General features: G+C 34.7%; 2 protein-coding genes across 7 annotated transcripts; one reads left to right on the top strand and one right to left on the bottom strand.

Moving 5' to 3' along the window:
• The first annotated feature begins 2629 nt into the window (after positions 1 to 2629).
• On the top strand, positions 2630 to 8042 carry LOC140982584 (uncharacterized). 6 transcript variants are annotated; one of them, XR_012176310.1, is made up of 7 exons: positions 2632 to 2963; positions 3894 to 4165; positions 4667 to 5327; positions 5618 to 5817; positions 5900 to 6144; positions 6352 to 7115; positions 7861 to 8042. XR_012176310.1 is itself a non-coding variant. In XM_073449148.1 (6 exons), exons 1-6 carry the CDS (start codon positions 2943 to 2945, stop codon positions 6371 to 6373), a joined length of 1434 nt encoding a protein of 477 aa, XP_073305249.1. In that variant the 5' UTR covers positions 2630 to 2942; the 3' UTR covers positions 6374 to 6550. The 6 variants fall into 6 exon arrangements, 2 of the variants coding, with proteins under 2 accessions (XP_073305249.1, XP_073305248.1); XR_012176311.1 differs by having other exon boundaries at positions 2632 to 2772; positions 6352 to 7217; positions 7861 to 7999; XR_012176309.1 differs by having other exon boundaries at positions 6352 to 7217; positions 7861 to 7999.
• On the bottom strand, positions 7860 to 9882 carry LOC140982585 (leucine-rich repeat extensin-like protein 7). Its single transcript, XM_073449149.1, has one exon. It carries the CDS (start codon positions 9495 to 9497, stop codon positions 7908 to 7910), a length of 1590 nt encoding a protein of 529 aa, XP_073305250.1. The 5' UTR covers positions 9498 to 9882; the 3' UTR covers positions 7860 to 7907.
• Positions 9883 to 18278: the final 8396 nt, after the last annotated feature.

The raw sequence follows: 18278 nt of genomic DNA, 5'->3' as shown, positions 1-18278 counted from the left end.
AAGGATTATTTCGAGTGCCTTCCGCTTTGTTTGTAAACCAAACTCGATCTAATTCATCGGTGTATACATTCTTAAAACACGAGCTACTGCAGCTCATGAAGAATATTTTGTTTGAGGCACCTTTAGTGACGAGAACACGATCCAAAAATTTTATTTGTAATATTTTGTTGTCCTTGAAATCTTTGTAAAACCATCTTATATCCAAAATTAGGCTTTTTTCTACTTTTGTTCAAATCTACAAATTTTATAAAATTAATCCAGATAAGCACAAGATAAGAGATAACGATTCTAGATAAGCACAAAATAAGATATAACAATATCAGACAAACACGAATATAATAAAATAAAATCCTTAAAGTCACTATAAGATTCAGGCTTATCACATTCCTATACCAATGAACTGTCATCTAATACCATCATGCCATAATTATGTAATATTTGGCAATAATTGGATACTTAATTAGATGTCTAGCTATTTATATGGTATAACATGTGAGAAATTGAGTATAATTAACGGGAAATTGGCATTCAATACTCAGCCGTCGTTTTTTTTGTGTTCAGTCACTGAGTACTTTTTTAGTACCACATTTCCACATGAAGTGTACCACAATTTGTATGACATAGTACCACAATTTTGTGGGTAGGGAGTGAACCAAATAAATATTTTGATTGGAGATTTTTCACCAACTTCTCCTATAATTAAACCCTAATCAAATATTCTTAATTTAAATTAACTAATATATAACTTAAATTGATCAGCTCTATATACTAAGTATACGGTTAATCCGATATGAAATTCAACTTTTGACTGGTGGTGTTGATCGATTTTTTAGATGAAGATCAATGATCAATTGATCTCTGAAAATGCTTTTGGTTGTGGTGGTTGTATTGTATCAATTGATGATCTCTGAAAATGCTTTAGTACCAAATACAATAGGAGATGAGATGTCATTGAAAAAGTTTCGAGCTTCATCCAATCTTTTGGTTCTTCAAATTATAAGAAATTTTTAAACCAAGACTTTTGAATGTTTTTTTTGAATAAAGTGTTTTCATCCTAATTTTTAAATCAAAACAAAGTTTTCTAACACTTTGTTCATCGTAATGAGATGTCATTGAAAAAGTTTCGAGCTTCATCCAATTTTTTTTTTTTTTTTTTTTTTTTTTTTTTTTTTTTTTTTTTATTTTTTTGAATAAAGTGTTTTCATCCTAATTTTTAAATCAAAACAAAGTTTTCTAACCAATAAACCAAATACAATAGATACATAGCTCAAAACTTCGATATTAAACCAAAACAAAGTTTTCTAACCAATTCGTGTTTCCTCCGAACCCAGAATCCATGTCTATTGTGATTCTAAATAATTCGAAAATTCACACACCAAATTTCGATTTTTTTTTTAATTATGTAATTAAGACGGATCTTCGATGACACAATTTCAGCTTATATTTAGTGCCTGTGAACTTGCAAATTCAACCCTTTTTTTTGTTGTGTGTGATTACTAGAAGAAAAAAGTTGAGTTTTTTTTTTGTCGGTTAATTTGAATCTTCAAAAGCCATCGACAAATTTCATTATTTTTGGGAGGTTTTCGAGCTTTAAAATAGAGAGAGAGAAGAAAAAAGACATTAATGGAGAAAAAGAGAGATGCATGTGCATATTATGTGAGTAAGTGATGACATTTCTAAAAATTATTTGCTAGGGAGTTCAAAATAAAGGCAAAAACTTGTGTGAGACGGTCGTATTTGTGAGACGGATCTTTTATTTGGATCATCCATGAAAAATTATTACTTTTTATGCTAAGAGTATTACTTTTTATTGTGAATATGGGTAGGGTTGACCCGTCTCATAGATTAAGATCCGTGAGACGGTCTCACATGAGACACACTCTCAAATAAAAGAATGTTGCTGTAATTTGAATCATTAAAAAAATATATGGTAGAGTGATTTTAGCCCATTTATCCCTTAATTTATACTCTTGTTTAGTATATCTAAAATTATTTTGACTTAAAAATAAAGGAATAAATTTTATTAAACAAAATAATCACTATTATTTTTTGAAAATTTAATATATCCATATTAAACAAAATAATCACTATTATTTTTTGAAAATTTAATATATCCACAATAAAATTTTTGAAATTTTTAGAAAGTAATGTTTGATAAAAAGAATTTGTTGAACAAACGTATGTAAAATATTAGAATATTGCACAAACACATCTTTTTAATTAAATTAATAAGTAATATAATAATGTTATAAAATATATAATATTGCTGAATATATAAATAAAATAATTTTAAATTTTTTTGGTCAAGTGTCTTTATTATTTATTAGATATAAAAAGGCGGAAAATGTATTAAATAAAATAATAGAAGGGATATTTTCTTATTAATTTCTTTTTAAAAAATTAATATATTCATCCTAATTTTTAAATTTTCTAAATTTGAATAAATACATTATAAAAATTGTTTTCTTGATAAAGTTTCATTATTTTTTTGATTCCAAAGACAATATAAAAGTTATTTAAACAAAATAATGAAGGTATTTATTACTTTGAAAATGAAAATAGTATATAATTTCAAAATGTAGCAATTATGAAATAATAGAGCAAAACGAAGAACTTCATAACTATTGGAAAATAAAGAAAAAAAATATTGAAGAAAGGAGTAGTTTTGTCAATTTTTACGCAACTGGAGTTCAATAAAAGAATCTGTATTACTACTTACTAGGGTGTGCGGATAAAAAGAGATTGAAATGAAAACTGATTCAAATCTTTTAGGTATTTAATCCCAATTGACATTTACTATATTCTCTATTTCCCTTGTCGATTCGAGAGTTTTTCTTTGTGGGTTTGTTCTATTTCTCAAGATTGTTAAGAAAAAATCTTCTCTTTGCTTTTATTGGAAATAAATTATAGAGGTTCAGTCTTTTCAAGATTCGAGGGGATTAATGAAGGGTCATGAAGCGAAGGTACTACTTTTCTACAAAATGTAATTGACTCAGTTCTTTTTGTTGGCTAATGTTGTTTTGTTTTTTCTTAAATATTATCAGCTCTCTCCACTTAGCTCGTTACATGGAAGTTTCGTTAGAAAGCCGATGCTTAACCAGTAATTTAGTTCGATTTGGGATGGAATTTAAAAGTTTAGAAAATCAGTAGAAATAGAATTTGAATCTTTTTTTTTTAAAAAATTTTTTAGGGATGGTCCGGGAATTTGGCTACCTGAGGTTCGATTTGAGCTGTTGAATTGAAATAGAATGATTTTTATGTTATCGGTATAATGTTTCTAGAGTTGGCAGTCAATCCATTAAAATAAAATAATTAGCCCAAGCTGGGAAAACGAACAATGTTATGGAGCTTTATATTTGATTTTAGGCTGATGTGAGTGTAACTGTGTAAGTGTGCAAGTACAACACACTTTGAGAAGCCGACACCTAGCAATATTCTACAAGCAACTGGCCTTCACTCACCTGGTAATATTTGATGCATACACCTTAATCCATCGACTCAGTGGTCGTCCTATCGAGGTTTCCCCTTTCATCACACCTGCTATCAACGAGAGCTTCAATATTCGGTCATAAGTCTAAGAAGAGCTCAGGCTGAAATAGATTGTCTTTTAGGTGGGAGTGTCACTGCCACATAGGCTTTTAATCACTCTGCAATGAGGAGTCGATGGGGGATCATGAGAAGAGCAATGCCTGATACTATTTGGATAATGATGCACGACACAGTATATGCTACATAAGGAATTAGAACTGGCTTGGCCTTTGGCTGCTTATCGATGGAACTGTTTTTACAACTTAATATGCGCAATAATAAAACGTAGTAGTATTAATTTCTTATTGATGCTTTTTAGCATCTCAAAGTTGTAGTTTTGTAATATTTGGTTTCTATCATCGCAGATGGCTAGGATGGAAGACATACTAAGTCTTCCAGTGCAGGATCCTCCGTATCCAGAGTTTTCCGCAGCTCATATAAATTGGGTGAAAGTGGAAGGTGGCCGTCAAGGTGGTGATGATATAGCACTTATTCCTTTTTCAAGAGTTGATGATTTTGTAAAAGGTGAATCAAGTAATGCAGAATGCCCAGCTAATTTTCGTGTGGAATCAAGAAGGAAGAGAAACGAAGGGAGTCTCCACAAACCCAGGGTCGATGGATATCTCGAATATACACTGTATGTTGCTCCTTGTAAGTCCTATTTATCAATAGGCTTTCTTGGAAATCATTCTTGAACTAGAGTTGCATGTTGATTATGATGCCAACAAAATGTACCATTCTTTTTTTCATTATTATCATTACTACTATTATTAATTTTTTAATAAGAGTAATAGACAAAAAATGTATCAATGAATATCAAATAATAAAATCAAAATTTATGTAGTCGCAAGATTATCAAATCACTCAATTATTAGTCAAGGCCAATATATGTAGCTAACCAATTGATAAGTCGAATGGTTTTTCTTTGAGTTTTTTATCTGGATTCCCTAAGTGCAACCTAATATTTTATTTTTTTGGACAATGGGATGTGTCTTCACGTATTTACACTTTACTAGCTCAATATATACTAAAAGTTTTTTGTTACTGTAAATTTATGGCAAATTCGTTAACACCGATTCGAAAGGAACTTAGCTAGAATCGGTAACGATCCTTTATTTTTCCTTTCGCGGATATATAGGTATTGGTGCTCTTATGGTCCTGAAGATTACCGAGATGTTGACTCTAATATCGGGGAAAACTCAGTAATGAAACCTTCTTCTGGTAAGGGAAGTAGACCTGGGAGACGACACATGATGAGGGGTTGTCTTTGTCATTTTACAGTCAAACGCTTATACACACGGCCTCTTCTTGCTCTTGTCATCTACAACCAGAGATATCACATCGATAAAACTGGAGCTCCATGCCACGGAATTCTTGATCAGGAAGCTGTAGGAACAAGAGCAATGTATGCTCCACGAATATCTGAGGAACTACGACAAAAGGTGATGTCCTTGCTCCATGTTGGAATATCGCTAGATGCAATAGTCCAGAATCACATGGAAGAAGTGCAGAGGCATGGAGGGCCCCTCAATCGAGATGATTTCCTCACACGTAATGATGTACGTAACATGGAAAGACTTATCCGCTCCACATCCCACGAATTTCATGCCAATGATCAATCCAGTGTAAGAATATGGGTGCACCGCCACCAGAAACATGTTTTCTACTACCACGAGAACTCAGGTTCAGAGCCTTTCATATTAGGAATACAAACAGATTGGCAGCTGCAGCAGATGCTTCGCTGTGGACATAATGGATCTATAGCTTTTCATTCGATGTTTGGTTCAAAGAAACTTAAGGTTGTCTCTTTGCTGTCCTCTCAGCAATTACCTTTCAATGTTGGTGATTTACTTTTCCTTTTTAGAAACTTAGCCTTTAAACTTGCATGTTGGACTGCTGTGTTTTCTCGATGGACAAGATAATAATCACAAAATTAATCAAGACTATTGACTAAAAGAAGTAGAGTCAGTGCACTTGCATTTCTCATATACTTAGTCATTAGTTTAACATCTTGATCTGAAAGAATTACACTACTAAGGTTTGATAGCTCAGTAATTTTAAATTTTGTTCTACTTTTTAATTTCTACAGTTTTCCCTATGCTCTCTTCTTGCATTTGACTCAAGTCAGAACGCGATCCCTGTTGCATGGGTGATTACCTCCTGTTCTATTGGTCAAGATATTCACAAGTGGGTATTGCCTCTAGTTGAAAGAATACGGGGTAAGGACCCCAGGTGGAGACCTAATGCGATTCTTGTGGACGATCCCTCTGTAGAGGCTTCTGTCATTCGGTAAACCAAACAACTTGTTATCTTTTGAATATTTTGTATATTGTTTAAAAAATTCACCTGATATCACACATCTTCTTCTTAGAGAGGCCTTCCAATGCCGATTTCTATTATGCCTTTGGCATGTTCGCCGTGGTTGGCTTAAAAGTTTATTGAAATATTGTAACAATTTCAATCTGCAAAAAGAGATGTTCAAGCACCTAGGCAGGATTTTGTATGGCACAAAAAGTGGGCTGAGCACTGTCGATACTCTTGAAGAGTTCATGCAAATATATGTGGATCAGTCTGCCTTTATACACCATTTCAAAATCAAATGGTTACCAAAAATAGGTTTGCATCCTCCTTATTCGTTATTTTGGTGGATATGTGTTTTGCATTTATTTCTTGTCTGAAGTACCCCTCTTCAATATTTGTGGGAACCATGTTACTCTATATTTCATCTAACTCGAAATTATATTGTATTATATCGATTTATTTATGTTTTTAATATGTAATGCGTGGAAATCAATCTTTAATTATGATAGTCTTGGCTGGCAGAATTGTGGATCAACTGTGTTAGAACTCTCCCGGTGGCCAGCCAAGAGCCTTGTGCGCCAATAGAATCATATCATCTAAGATTAAAATCCAAACTTCTGACTTTGCTACCGGCAAATTCTTTTCAGAGGGTCGATTTCTTGTTACATGAGTTAACGACTCAATTTCAATCTTGCTATTGGTTTGACCAATATACAGCTGAAACTGGGCTTTTTAAAAACTTGAGGGATAGTTTCAGCTTAATGAATTCATGGAATCTAGCTATGCAAATTCCTGATGTTGATGTGTTATTGGATGAGGAAAATCTCGAGGTTGCCAAAGTTGTTTCTCAGGCAGATAGAAGTATGGTATACACAATTTGGAATCCTGGTTTTGAATTTGGAATCTGTGATTGTTCTTGGTTTATGAGCGGTAATATGTGTAAGCACGTGATCAAGGTTGCAATCTTCTGTCGAAATCGCCAGGTAGCAAGGCCATTGTTGTCTGCTCAAGTTTATAGGCAAGCATTGCTTAATATGCTACAGAATCTGCCAGACGATCCTCTGGTTCTTGAACATTCCATTGCGCATTTAAAACGGTTACAACAAGATATCAAAAGCTTGGAGGATTTGTCAAACAATGGATTGCTTCAGCAATTACCTTCAATTACAAACTCAACACTAGCCGATAATCTCCAGCATTTTCCACGGATTTGATGATCGATCACTCTATTCTGTAATTGCTTTAAAAGGGTCTCCTAAAATGTGGCTTTGGTATCTAATTGAAAGGTATTCTTCCTTAACGATTTCTTGTATCCTTTACGAGATGTGTGGGCTCTTTTCGAGTAAAGTTTGCTTCAGATCTTGCCAATTAGATGGATTACTTTTTTGGTGAGTATTGTCAGATTAGAAATGATACTTCCGCAACTTTGTCTTGCTTCAGATCTTGCCAAATAGATGAATTACTTTTGTGGCGAGTATTGTCATATCAAAATGATACTAAGCAACTTCGTCTGAAGTTCGAGCTTTTCCAACGAATAAAACATGGGCGGTTTTTGGTTTTATTTTGGGGTGTTGCTAGAAAATATTTTCTGATTATGTGGTTCAAGAAAATGAATTGTGGAAAATGAAAAGTATTTGATTTTATTTTGTGAAGAAGAAATTTTCTATTGCATATAGAGTGTTTAGTTTATTTAAATTTTTAATAGTTATTTTAAAATTGAAAAGTTTTTTATTGGGTTAGAATACCATATAACTGAGGCAAAGAGTCCAGATTTTCGAGTCATTAAAATTTTGGATTACTGTATATGCACGATGAACTGCAGATTATTTGAAAGAATATATGAATCCAAATCTGATCCTTTTTTTCCGTAAACAATAAAATCACTGTCAGTGCAGTGCATTCTCCTATACGAATCGGTGCAGTATCATCACAAACCAGAATAGTTCTTTCTTTATCCTGCTCTGGAGCATCCTGAGATCAAGCAATTCAATCTTCTAAAACTTATCCTTACATGATTGGCTTGATATGCAGTTAAGAGTGAAAAACAAGTGAGTATTTCATGGTTGGTGGGACAACAGTTACTGACTTGATGGTGGAGCAATCTCTTCAGCGTGGGGAAGTTGTGGTGAGGTTGAGAATGGAGGTGAACTAAAGAATGATTTTGGAAGAGAGAACTGAGGAGGAGGTGTTAAACATGGACACGTCAGTGGAGGCTGGCTAGGTGAGATCTTAATCGTGGTCGGTGGTGGCGGAGATGGTGTTACACAACCTGGTGGTGGCGATGATGGTGGCAGTGGTGGATGGTTAGGGGGTGACGGAGGTGGAGGAAATGAGAGCGGAGGTGGAGAAAATAAGGGTGGAGGCGGTGGGCTTTTCAGGCAGGGAATTGCAGGCGGTGGTGGTGGGCAAGGTAACCGTGGAGGAGACACAGGCGGTGGTGGAGAATAAATTGGTTGTGAAGATGGAGGAGCTGGTGGCGGAGCGGTAGCACAATTGAAACTGCTACAATTGACTCTGTGAGACAGGAACTTCTTACACTGGACCTCTGATCTTTGTATTGGCCTTCCCCTTAAACAGTTCTTTCTGTCATCGAATTTAGTTTTTTTCAAGCAAGCCGGTGCCTCAGCCCAGAAAAAGTTGTGATTGAATGAAAAGGTTACCAAATTTGGGAGCGAACATATCCTGGTAGAAATTGTCCCCAACATCATGTTATGCGCCACATTCAGTTGCTCCAAGCTCGGCATATCTCCTATGCTTTCAGGTAATGGCCCCATTATTTGGTTTCGGCTCAAATCTAGCACGGTCAAGTTCTTCAGCTTCCCAATCTCGCATGGAAAACATGATGAAAGGCCGTTGTTTCTAAGAATAAGTTCTTGAAGATTTTTTGCCATCCTACCTAAACTTACCGGCACACATCCCTCAAGCTTATTATTGGCCATAACAAGGACTGAGACGGGGGAGTCACCAATATTATCAGGTAGCGATGAAGAAAATTTATTGTTGTTTAGAAGAATAGCATCAAATTCTTTCTCGAATAGTTTATTTGGGAGCTCGCCTTCAAATTCATTGTACCGAATGTCAAGATACTTCAGTGTCGGCAACTGGAGAAGAAGGTCAGGAAATTTACCTGAGAAGTGGTTGTTACTGAGATCAATCTCAAAAAGTAACTTCAAATTCAAGAAACTCTGTGGAATTGTACCACAAAAACGGTTCGAGTTGACATGAAACAAGGCAATATCATAAAGCAATCCTAGTTCATGGGGGAGGTGCCCTGCAATGTCACTGTGGGTAATATCGATACCAGAAACTGTGCGTTGAAAAGGGTCATCAGGTGCTGGCCAACAGAACACACCGGTGTAGTTACACACATCAGATCCAACCCAATTAGCAGTTACGTTATTTGGATCAGATATCATGGATTCTTTCCAAGATTGCAGTGCTATATAAGCATTCTTCATTCTTGAGTTCTTGAACTGTAGCCATGGCTGGATAGCTAGAGGGTCCCCATGGTAGGACAAGAGCCGTCTATGGTTGTGAAAATGACCGTGGTCATCAAAACTCACATGATAATCAGGTGAGAGATTTATGTGATGTGTTGTGGAGACACTGAACAGAAGGCAAAAGACGACGTATAAGGAAGCACTTAAATGAGGAATCTTGTTCTTCATGACCAGCTTTCTGTCTTTTCTTTTTTCATTCAAACTGTCATGACGGGAATTTTTTTCTGTTTTGTGTTTACGGCCTATGGGGATTTTGAGCTAAGAATTTCGAGGTGGAGCCGCCAAGCGTTTGATGCAAGATTTTCAGTGAGGAAGTGACACAGTTGTGCAGTTATTAGACAGCACAAATGTAGCATGAAATTTGCCTGTGGATAGTTTATCTTGTGCGGTAGGCAGTTTGTTTAGATGAGCTATTTTCGCTTTTTCTTAGTGAAATATGCCTATATCAAGGGGTTAAGGTGTAGAATTGAACTTTTCTAATGTTGGGATATGTATTTATTTGATTTATTCTCCGGTAAAAATAATCTTGTGCGGTGAAATACAATTATTGGCTTATTTCTCAAATTAATTGAAAATTATTTTTTTGACAAATTTGTTTATTTCGACATAATTCGCATTTCTGTTAACAAATAATCTAATGGGATTTATATTCAAAATAATAATAATAATAATAATGATGATGATAATGATAATAATCATCATCTGATGGGATTTTAAAGTGTTTTAAAATATTTTTCTGTACTTTTATGTGGCTGAGTTATTTTCATTTCATTGCATCACCTAATGACATTTTGTTTACAGATAATAAAAAAATTTTGATGAGTACATTATTATCTATAATCCTATATTTATTACCAAAAAATAAAAAAATTGAATAAGTGGCATCCTGTAATAATTGATTAATATAGTTATCTTAACGCATGCAAAAACTTTCTTTGAACATTGTTGAGTTAATGAAGAATATCGTTTTCCAGAATTAGTCAAACACAGCATATCTGGGAGATAAGGTATTAATTAATGTTCGTTAATTCTGTCTCTGTTTATGATTTGTCGCATCAATTTCAATACGTTAAATCCAGTTTTTGAATTAAGCTTTGTGTCAAGTCTCACTGAACATTTAAAAAACTGAAGAAAACCATTTCCTTCTGGTTTATTATTCTTAATTTATCCTCTTCCTTCTGCTCATCCCAATCCCAAACAAATGGGACATACAGAAATGTTTTGCTTGTCCTTGTTAATCTTTCCTTATTACTCCCATTTAAGCATAAACGTGTTTTTCATATTTCTTTGTATTGATATAAAAGAGGCACATGACGGATACTGTATTCACTTCTTCGAGACTTTCTTTTGGGTATTGAATGAAGTCCCATTCTTTCTTTAGCTCTGCTATTTCTTCTTAGTTTCTGATATGGTATCAGAGCTTAATCTCTAAGCTGAAACTCTGATTATCTTCAATGGCGAGAGGAAATCAAGTACCAATTCCGTCTCAAGCTGCAAGCTCAAACAACTCAGGTGGTCGAGTATCCTACGAAGATTCGAGTAGCCCGTTCTATCTGCAAAATGACGATCATCCTGGTTTGGTCTTGGTTTCTCATTTGCTTACAGGTAACAACTATAATACCTGGAGTAGAGCGATGTCAATGGCTTTGACCGCTAAGAATAAGCTTTTGTTTGTTGACGGTACACAATTACGCCCTCCATCTGGTGATTTGTTATATGCTGCTTGGATTCGCTGTAATAGCATGGTGATCTCGTGGATTTTGAATTCTGTCAACCGAGAGATTGCGGATAGCTTATTATACATATCCACGGCATATGAAATTTGGAATGATCTAAGAGATAGATTTCAGCAAAGTAATGCTCCAAGAGTTTTTCAAATTAAGAAGTTCTTGACTGGACTACATCAAGGATCAATGGATATTAGTTCATATTACACTAGAATGAGAACTTTGTGGGACGAATTGAAAGACTTCCAGCCGATTTCCGTGTGTCACTATGGTTCGATAAAGGAATGGTTGGATTATCACAATCAGGAGTGTGTAATGCAATTCTTAATGGGTTTAAATGAGTCATATTCTCAAATCAGTGCTCAGATCTTAATGATGGAGCCACTGCTAGTGATTTCGAAGACTTTCTCTTTAGTTGTTCAGGAGGAGAGGCAAAGATCTATACATCATGATGCTTTTTTGACTTTACCTGATCAATCACTAGTCTTCAATACCTCGAACGTTGCAGCTGTAAGAGGTGCTCCTAACATTAAGGGATCCAAGTTTGATAGGCCTGTTTGTTCACATTGCCACTTTCCCAATCACACTGTTGACAAATGTTACAAATTGCACGGATATCCTCCGAGTCATCCAAGGTATAAGCAGAAACAGGGTGAAGGAAAAGTGGATGTTAATCATGCTCGCAGCTATTCTGATGTTCCACTGCCAACTACTGGTGAAGAGAGTGAAGGAAGAGTCCATGTTAATCATGCTTGCAGCTACTCTGATGTGCCACTGCCAACTACTGGTGAAAATATGAATCCAGATCATTGCCAGCAGCTTATTGCATTCTTAAGCTCGCCTTCAGCTTGGTAACAGCAATACTTTGGTTTCACAGCACCAACATGATACTGCACTTTGTTTCACCGGTACATCCTCATTATTTACTAACTCTACTCCTGCTCTTACCTTATCTTGGATCATAGACACAGGTACCACACACCATATTTGTTGTTCTTTAAAGTCTTTCCATACCTTCAAACCGTTTCACTCTAGTGTCACATTGCCTAATAATTCGATTGCATCGGTTACCCACATAGGGACAGTTGAATTGTCCCGTGAACTAATCCTGAAAGATGTTCTTTATGTCCCTCATTTAAAATTTAACTTGTTGTCCATCAGTTCCTTAACCAAACAAATTCCCTGCTCAGTCTCTTTTCTTCCTGATTCTTGTCAAATCCAGGTTCTCAACCAGGACAAGATGATTGGGATGGGTAGAAGAGTGGGCGACCTGTACATTTTATGTCATTTTCTAGCTTCTCCTACAATTTGTAATGTTTCCCTTTCCAAGTCTCAACTTTGGCATTATAGATTCGGACATGCTTCTTTTCCCAAGTTATCTGTTTTGGGAAAGGCTTTGGACACCAATCCCATCAATAAAAATGATGTATTGAACTGTGAAATATGCCCTTTGTCAAAACAAAGACGATTGCCATTTATTTCCAATAATTCATTGTCCGATAGTCCTTTTGATTTGATTCATATTGATGTTTGGGGTCCATTTAATCCTCTAAGTGTTGATGGTTTCAAATATTTTCTCACAATTGTTGATGATCAATCTCGATACACATGGATTTATTTGCTTAAGTCTAAATCTGATGTGCTACATATATTTCCTTCCTACTGTCGGATGATTCATACACAGTTTGACAAGCAAATAAAGTCAGTTCGATCCGATAATGCTCCCGAACTTTGGTTCTCAGAATTTTTCAAGTCCGAAGGAATTATTCCATTTCATTCTTGTGTGGAACGACCACAACAAAATTCTGTTGTAGAAAGAAAACACCAACACATTTTGAATGTGGCCCGAGCTTTACTTTTTCAATCTCATATCCCTTTAGTATACTGGAGTGATTGCATTCTCACATTCGTATATCTTATTAATCGTACACCTACATTTCTTTTGTCAAATAAATCTCCTTTTGATCTCCTTTTTCATAAAAGTCCTTCACACTCTCATTTAAAGGTGTTTGGTTGCCTGTGTTATGGTTCAACTCTCCTTAGCCATCGTACCAAATTCTCTCCCTGAGCAATCAAATATGTCTTCCTCGGTTATCCCCCTGGTTACAAAGCATATAAATTGCTTAATCTTCTCACTAATGAAATTTATATATCTCGAGATGTAACATTTCACGAGAATGTTTTCCCTTTCCAATGTGAATCTTCTCCTTCCGTGGACTCTACTTTCTTCTCTGACTCTGTTTTACCAACCCAGGCCCCTTTTCTTCGCAACCTTTAAATGCTCCGGCTACAAGCTCCAATAATAATTTTTTTTCCCGTCCACATCGAGTTCCAACTAAGCCTGCTTGGTTGACTGATTATAAATGTTATGCCATTGCATCTTCCTCTCTTGCCTCCACAAGTCACCCTTTATCTTTTGTTCTTAGCAAACATAAACTTTCCATTCCTTACCAAGTTCTTGTTCACAACATATCTTCCATTGTTGAACCAAATACTTTCTCCCAAGCTGTTGTGAAACCAGAGTGGCGTGAAGCCATGGATGCTGAATTGCAAGCTCTGGAAAGCAATCGAACTTGGTCTATTGTCTCTTTACCACATGGGAAGAGTGTTGTGGGGTGTCGCTTGGTGTATAAGGCAAAATTTCGAGCCGATGGCACATTAGAAAGGTATAAAGCACGGTTGGTTGCTAAGGGATATACACAACATGAGGGGGTGGACTATTTTGAAACATTCTCACCTGTGGCCAAGATTGTCATGGTCAGAACATTACTGGAGTTGGCTGCGATCCGTCTTGATGTCAACAATGCTTTCCTACATTGTGATTTAGATGAGGAGTTGTACATGTCATTGCCTCCGGGATATCAACGAAAGGGAGTAGATCTTCCCATGAATGCAGTTTGCAAGCTCCACAAATCTTTGTATGGCCTCAAACAGGCTTCACGTCAATGGTTTTCCAAATTTTCATCTACATTGCTCACCATTGGTTTACATCAGTCACATGCTGATAGCTCTTTGTTTACTCGATCACGGGGTGATGTTTTTTTGGCATTGTTGGTTTATGTGGACGACATTGTTATTGCCACGAATAATGAGAAGGAAGCCTTAGACTTAAAGATGTTCTTGAATAGTCATTTTAAACTAAAAGATTTGGGCAGCTTGAAGTACTTTCTGGGGATAGAAGTTGCAAGATCTTCTCGTGGCATCTCCATTTGTCAACGACACTATGCACTTCAACTACTTACTGAGGCGGGTCTTTTAGGATGCAAGCCTCGCACAACACCCTTGGATGTCAATTCAAAGCTAAATAATGAAGCTGGTGACTTATTGAGTGATCCTTCTCTCAATCGAAGGCTAATGGGGAAGCTCTTTTATTTAACCATCGCAAGACCTGATCTTGCCTATTCAGTTAACAAGCTAAGTCAGTTTGTATCTAAGCCTCGAACTCGACACCTGCAAGCTGTGTATTCAGTGCTTAAGTATGTGAAAGGAACGGTTGGTCAAGTTCTTTTTTATGGACAATCAACCCCACTCAAACTTAGTTTTTTCTCCTACTCGGATTGGGCAGTTTATCAAGACACTCGCCGATCAGTTTATGGATATTGTGTTCTTCTTGGTGAGTCCTTAATATCATGGAAATCCAAGAAACAACAAACCGTTTCCAAGTCATCCGCTGAAGCAAAATACAGGTCGATGGCCAATGCTACTTGTGAGGTGATTTGGCTGTTATCATTACTGAAAGACCTCTGCATTTCTCGTGATGAACCTGCTGTGCTGTTTTGTGACAGTCAATGGGCCATTCATATTGCATCCAATCCTGTTTTTCATAAGAGAACGAAGCACATTGAGATTGATTGTCATATTGTGCGAGAAAAACTTCACAGTGGACTCATCAAGATATTGCATCTTTCAACACATTTACAACGTGCTGATTTGTTTACCAAGTCGCTATTACTGACTCACTTCCGCATGTTATTGTCCAAGATGGGGATTCACAACATCCATACTCCATCTTGAGGGGGTGTATTAACAAGCAAAACACGTTTTAGCTTGTCCTTGTTAATCTTTCCTTATTACTCCCATTTAAGCATAAGCGTGTTTTTCATATTTCTTTGTATTGATATAAAAGAGGCACATGAAGGTTACTGTATTCACTTCTTCGAGACTTTCTTTTGGGTTTTGAATGAAGTCCCATTCTTTCTTTAGCTCTGCTATTTCTTCTTAGTTTCTGATAAAATGGGAAAGAAACCAACTACAATCAAATTTTTTGAATGAGTACTGTTTTGTTTACTTCATAGTAAGATAATCGTGTGCTTCATCACTATCAATTAATACGTTAAATAGAGAATATCGACACTTGAATTGACCAAAAAAAATAATTTATTTTCTCGTGTTATTTCATATTTGTGTACAATAATTTTCTCAAATATAACGACTATTTACAATCATATATTTGGTATTAGTGTTTGATTATTCTACATACAGATAATCTGATCTCGATTACAGTCAATTAATATGTTAAATATGACAATCGAATTAACTATACTCATACCACATTTAAGGTTAAAGGTACAAAATAAAAACATAAGTACTTAATGAATGTTCAAACACACATCAAAATGTATTTCAAATGTTTGATTCCCAATTATTTTGTTTGAAAAAAAGTAGGTAGTATGGGTTGGTTCATACTAAATGGATATCATTTAGCCCAATACTCAAGTAACACAATTATAAGATATATGAGGTTAGATGTGTAAATATTTTACTAGAGATTTTCTAAAAATTTTTTATTAATCTATAAACCATTAGTTTGTGTTACAATAGCTTGATTCTTAAAATACTGAACAGCAATAAATTAAATCGAGTTTAATTTTCAAACCAAACAAAAGAAATTCAAAATAATATTTCATGGAAACCGATTAAATATTTTGATAAGGCATTTAAAAAGTATGCAAATTGAATGAGTAAAAATATTTTGGTTGAAACATTTTATCAAACAATTGGTATGTAATATTTTGGTATTTGAAGAATATATAAAATGCTTGAACAACGCTATACAACTCTTTTACAAATCCATTTCAACTTAGATCTTATCTTTAGCTTAATCGAAACTCCTAGCAACACTTAACTCCGGTTGGGACAACAAGTCTCAACCAATTACAATGATAACACATTTTTTTAATGTCTTTTGCAAATATTCACTCAACTATTCTATCAAAACTCATCTCTCCTTTATGTGAGTGATTGTGTGTGAAGATTTAATAATTTACAGTGTATGCATATCTCAAATTTATCATCACAATTGGGTTTACTCACATTTTAGCTAATTTATTCATGTATGCTGCTCATGCTTTGAATTCCCTTCCAAAGTTTATTTTTGATCTTCAAGTTATTGTATTTATAGCCTCTAACAATAATATAAACATTAGTAACAAAAATATGATCGTTCAGAAAGTTTCTGTATTGTTTTTGATATTGCAATGGTCATATTTGCGTTGCTGGCTATTTCTTGATTTGACCACTGTTGAATCCTGACCGCTGCTCGATTACTGATTTTGAGGTTATGAATTTAGTCGGGTGAATCTTTCTATGGAAGTCAGAATGCTAAATTGTCTGATGAATTCAGTCTGCTGATTTCTGTTGTGCTAGATGTAAGGTCTAAAATTAAAACGACGTAATCCAACTGCATGCAAATCTAGGAAATATGAAAATTGAGTAATTAATTGAATTTAATTGCTAAATTGATTGTGTGACATGTTTACATGATGTTTTAGTAGTTTTTCTACTTACATGCATTAAAAATGTATTTTTAAGGGTCATTCGAGTTGCGATCGAGGAACGGAAACCGATGGCTGAAAAATAGAAAATATTTTTATCAAATAATTGTTTTTAATTATTTAAATTATGAGTGATGCTTTTTCATATTTTTGAAAATAAGGGGTTTTGAGGTGATTTTATATGTCGGGACGTAATTTTTATCGGTGTTGGTTTTTCAACAAAAATATGAACATTTTGGTAACCCGGCTAATAAATTTACAAACTTATTTAAGCAAAATTAGTTTAAATAATTTTTAAAAGCACTAATGGGTTTAATGGGCCTAATTAACTTTGTTAATGGACCTAAGCTATCATTAGTCTTTTTTATTTTAGATTTAAAGTACAAATAAACCCTTCCCACGCCCCACTTTCCCCTACACATTCAAATTCTCTAAAGTTTTACACCACACACACCTAAATATTTAAGAGAAAAGTCGAAAGCTTCAAGGAATCTATAAACCATTAATTTGTGTACAACAATTTTTTTCTCAAACATAATGACCACTTACAATCATGCATTTGATATTAGTGGTTGTTTATTTCATATAAGAACAATATGGTGCCGGTATGCAATCGATCAATACGTTAAATATAACCCCTCAATATTTAAAATAAATATTCATCTATAATTTTGAAAGTTTGAAATTAATAAAAGTATAGAGACGACTAACCAAATTTTTTCATAGCCTATTTTCTGTCGCGTCGCATATGGTCCGAATTTAATGAATAAACCGCTTTCCTCGAGCATGACCAGGCTGCAAATTTTATATACTTGTGATCTTCTATGAATCTAGTTTGCAATGCAAAAAGCGGTTTGTCATTTGGACACTCGATCAAGAAGCTATATCATTTTTCTAAGGTCGTTGCAAGTTGTCAAAATTACGCTCGTTGAGTTACAATAGCTTGATTCTTAAAATATTGAACAGCGATAAATTAAATCGAGTTTAGTATCACCTACTGGAATCAGATCCTAAATTTTCAGTGAGTATCACAAATATCTCGCCAATTTTTTCCATCTTGTTTTCTCAACTATCTCACACGAGTAAGATAAAATAAAATACTCGAGAAATATTTATTTTATAAAAACTTGTAAATAAAATAACTAGTTATTAATTAACTTTTAAACAACTAAACGTAAAGTTTCTACACTAATTTTTATTTTTAAAGAAGTTTTTGACTTAATAACAAAAATAAATTCATACAAAACATTCAACATTCGAAATTACGGTTCTCGCCATTTTTTTATTAAAATTGAGATTGGAATGAAAAACTGAATTTCATTTTAAATAAGTTACAATTTCTATGTCTAAACTCAAAATCGAAAATAAAGAGAGAATACAAATTCAATCCAAACTGCGATTTACAGCCTTTTGTGAGCATCTCTCGTCCAACAAATCATGGCCACATT

This window comes from Primulina huaijiensis, chromosome 8 (assembly GCF_012295235.1).
Source record: "Primulina huaijiensis isolate GDHJ02 chromosome 8, ASM1229523v2, whole genome shotgun sequence".
NCBI classification, from domain to species: domain Eukaryota; kingdom Viridiplantae; phylum Streptophyta; class Magnoliopsida; order Lamiales; family Gesneriaceae; genus Primulina; species Primulina huaijiensis.
This window is presented reverse-complemented; position numbering and strand designations above follow the sequence as displayed.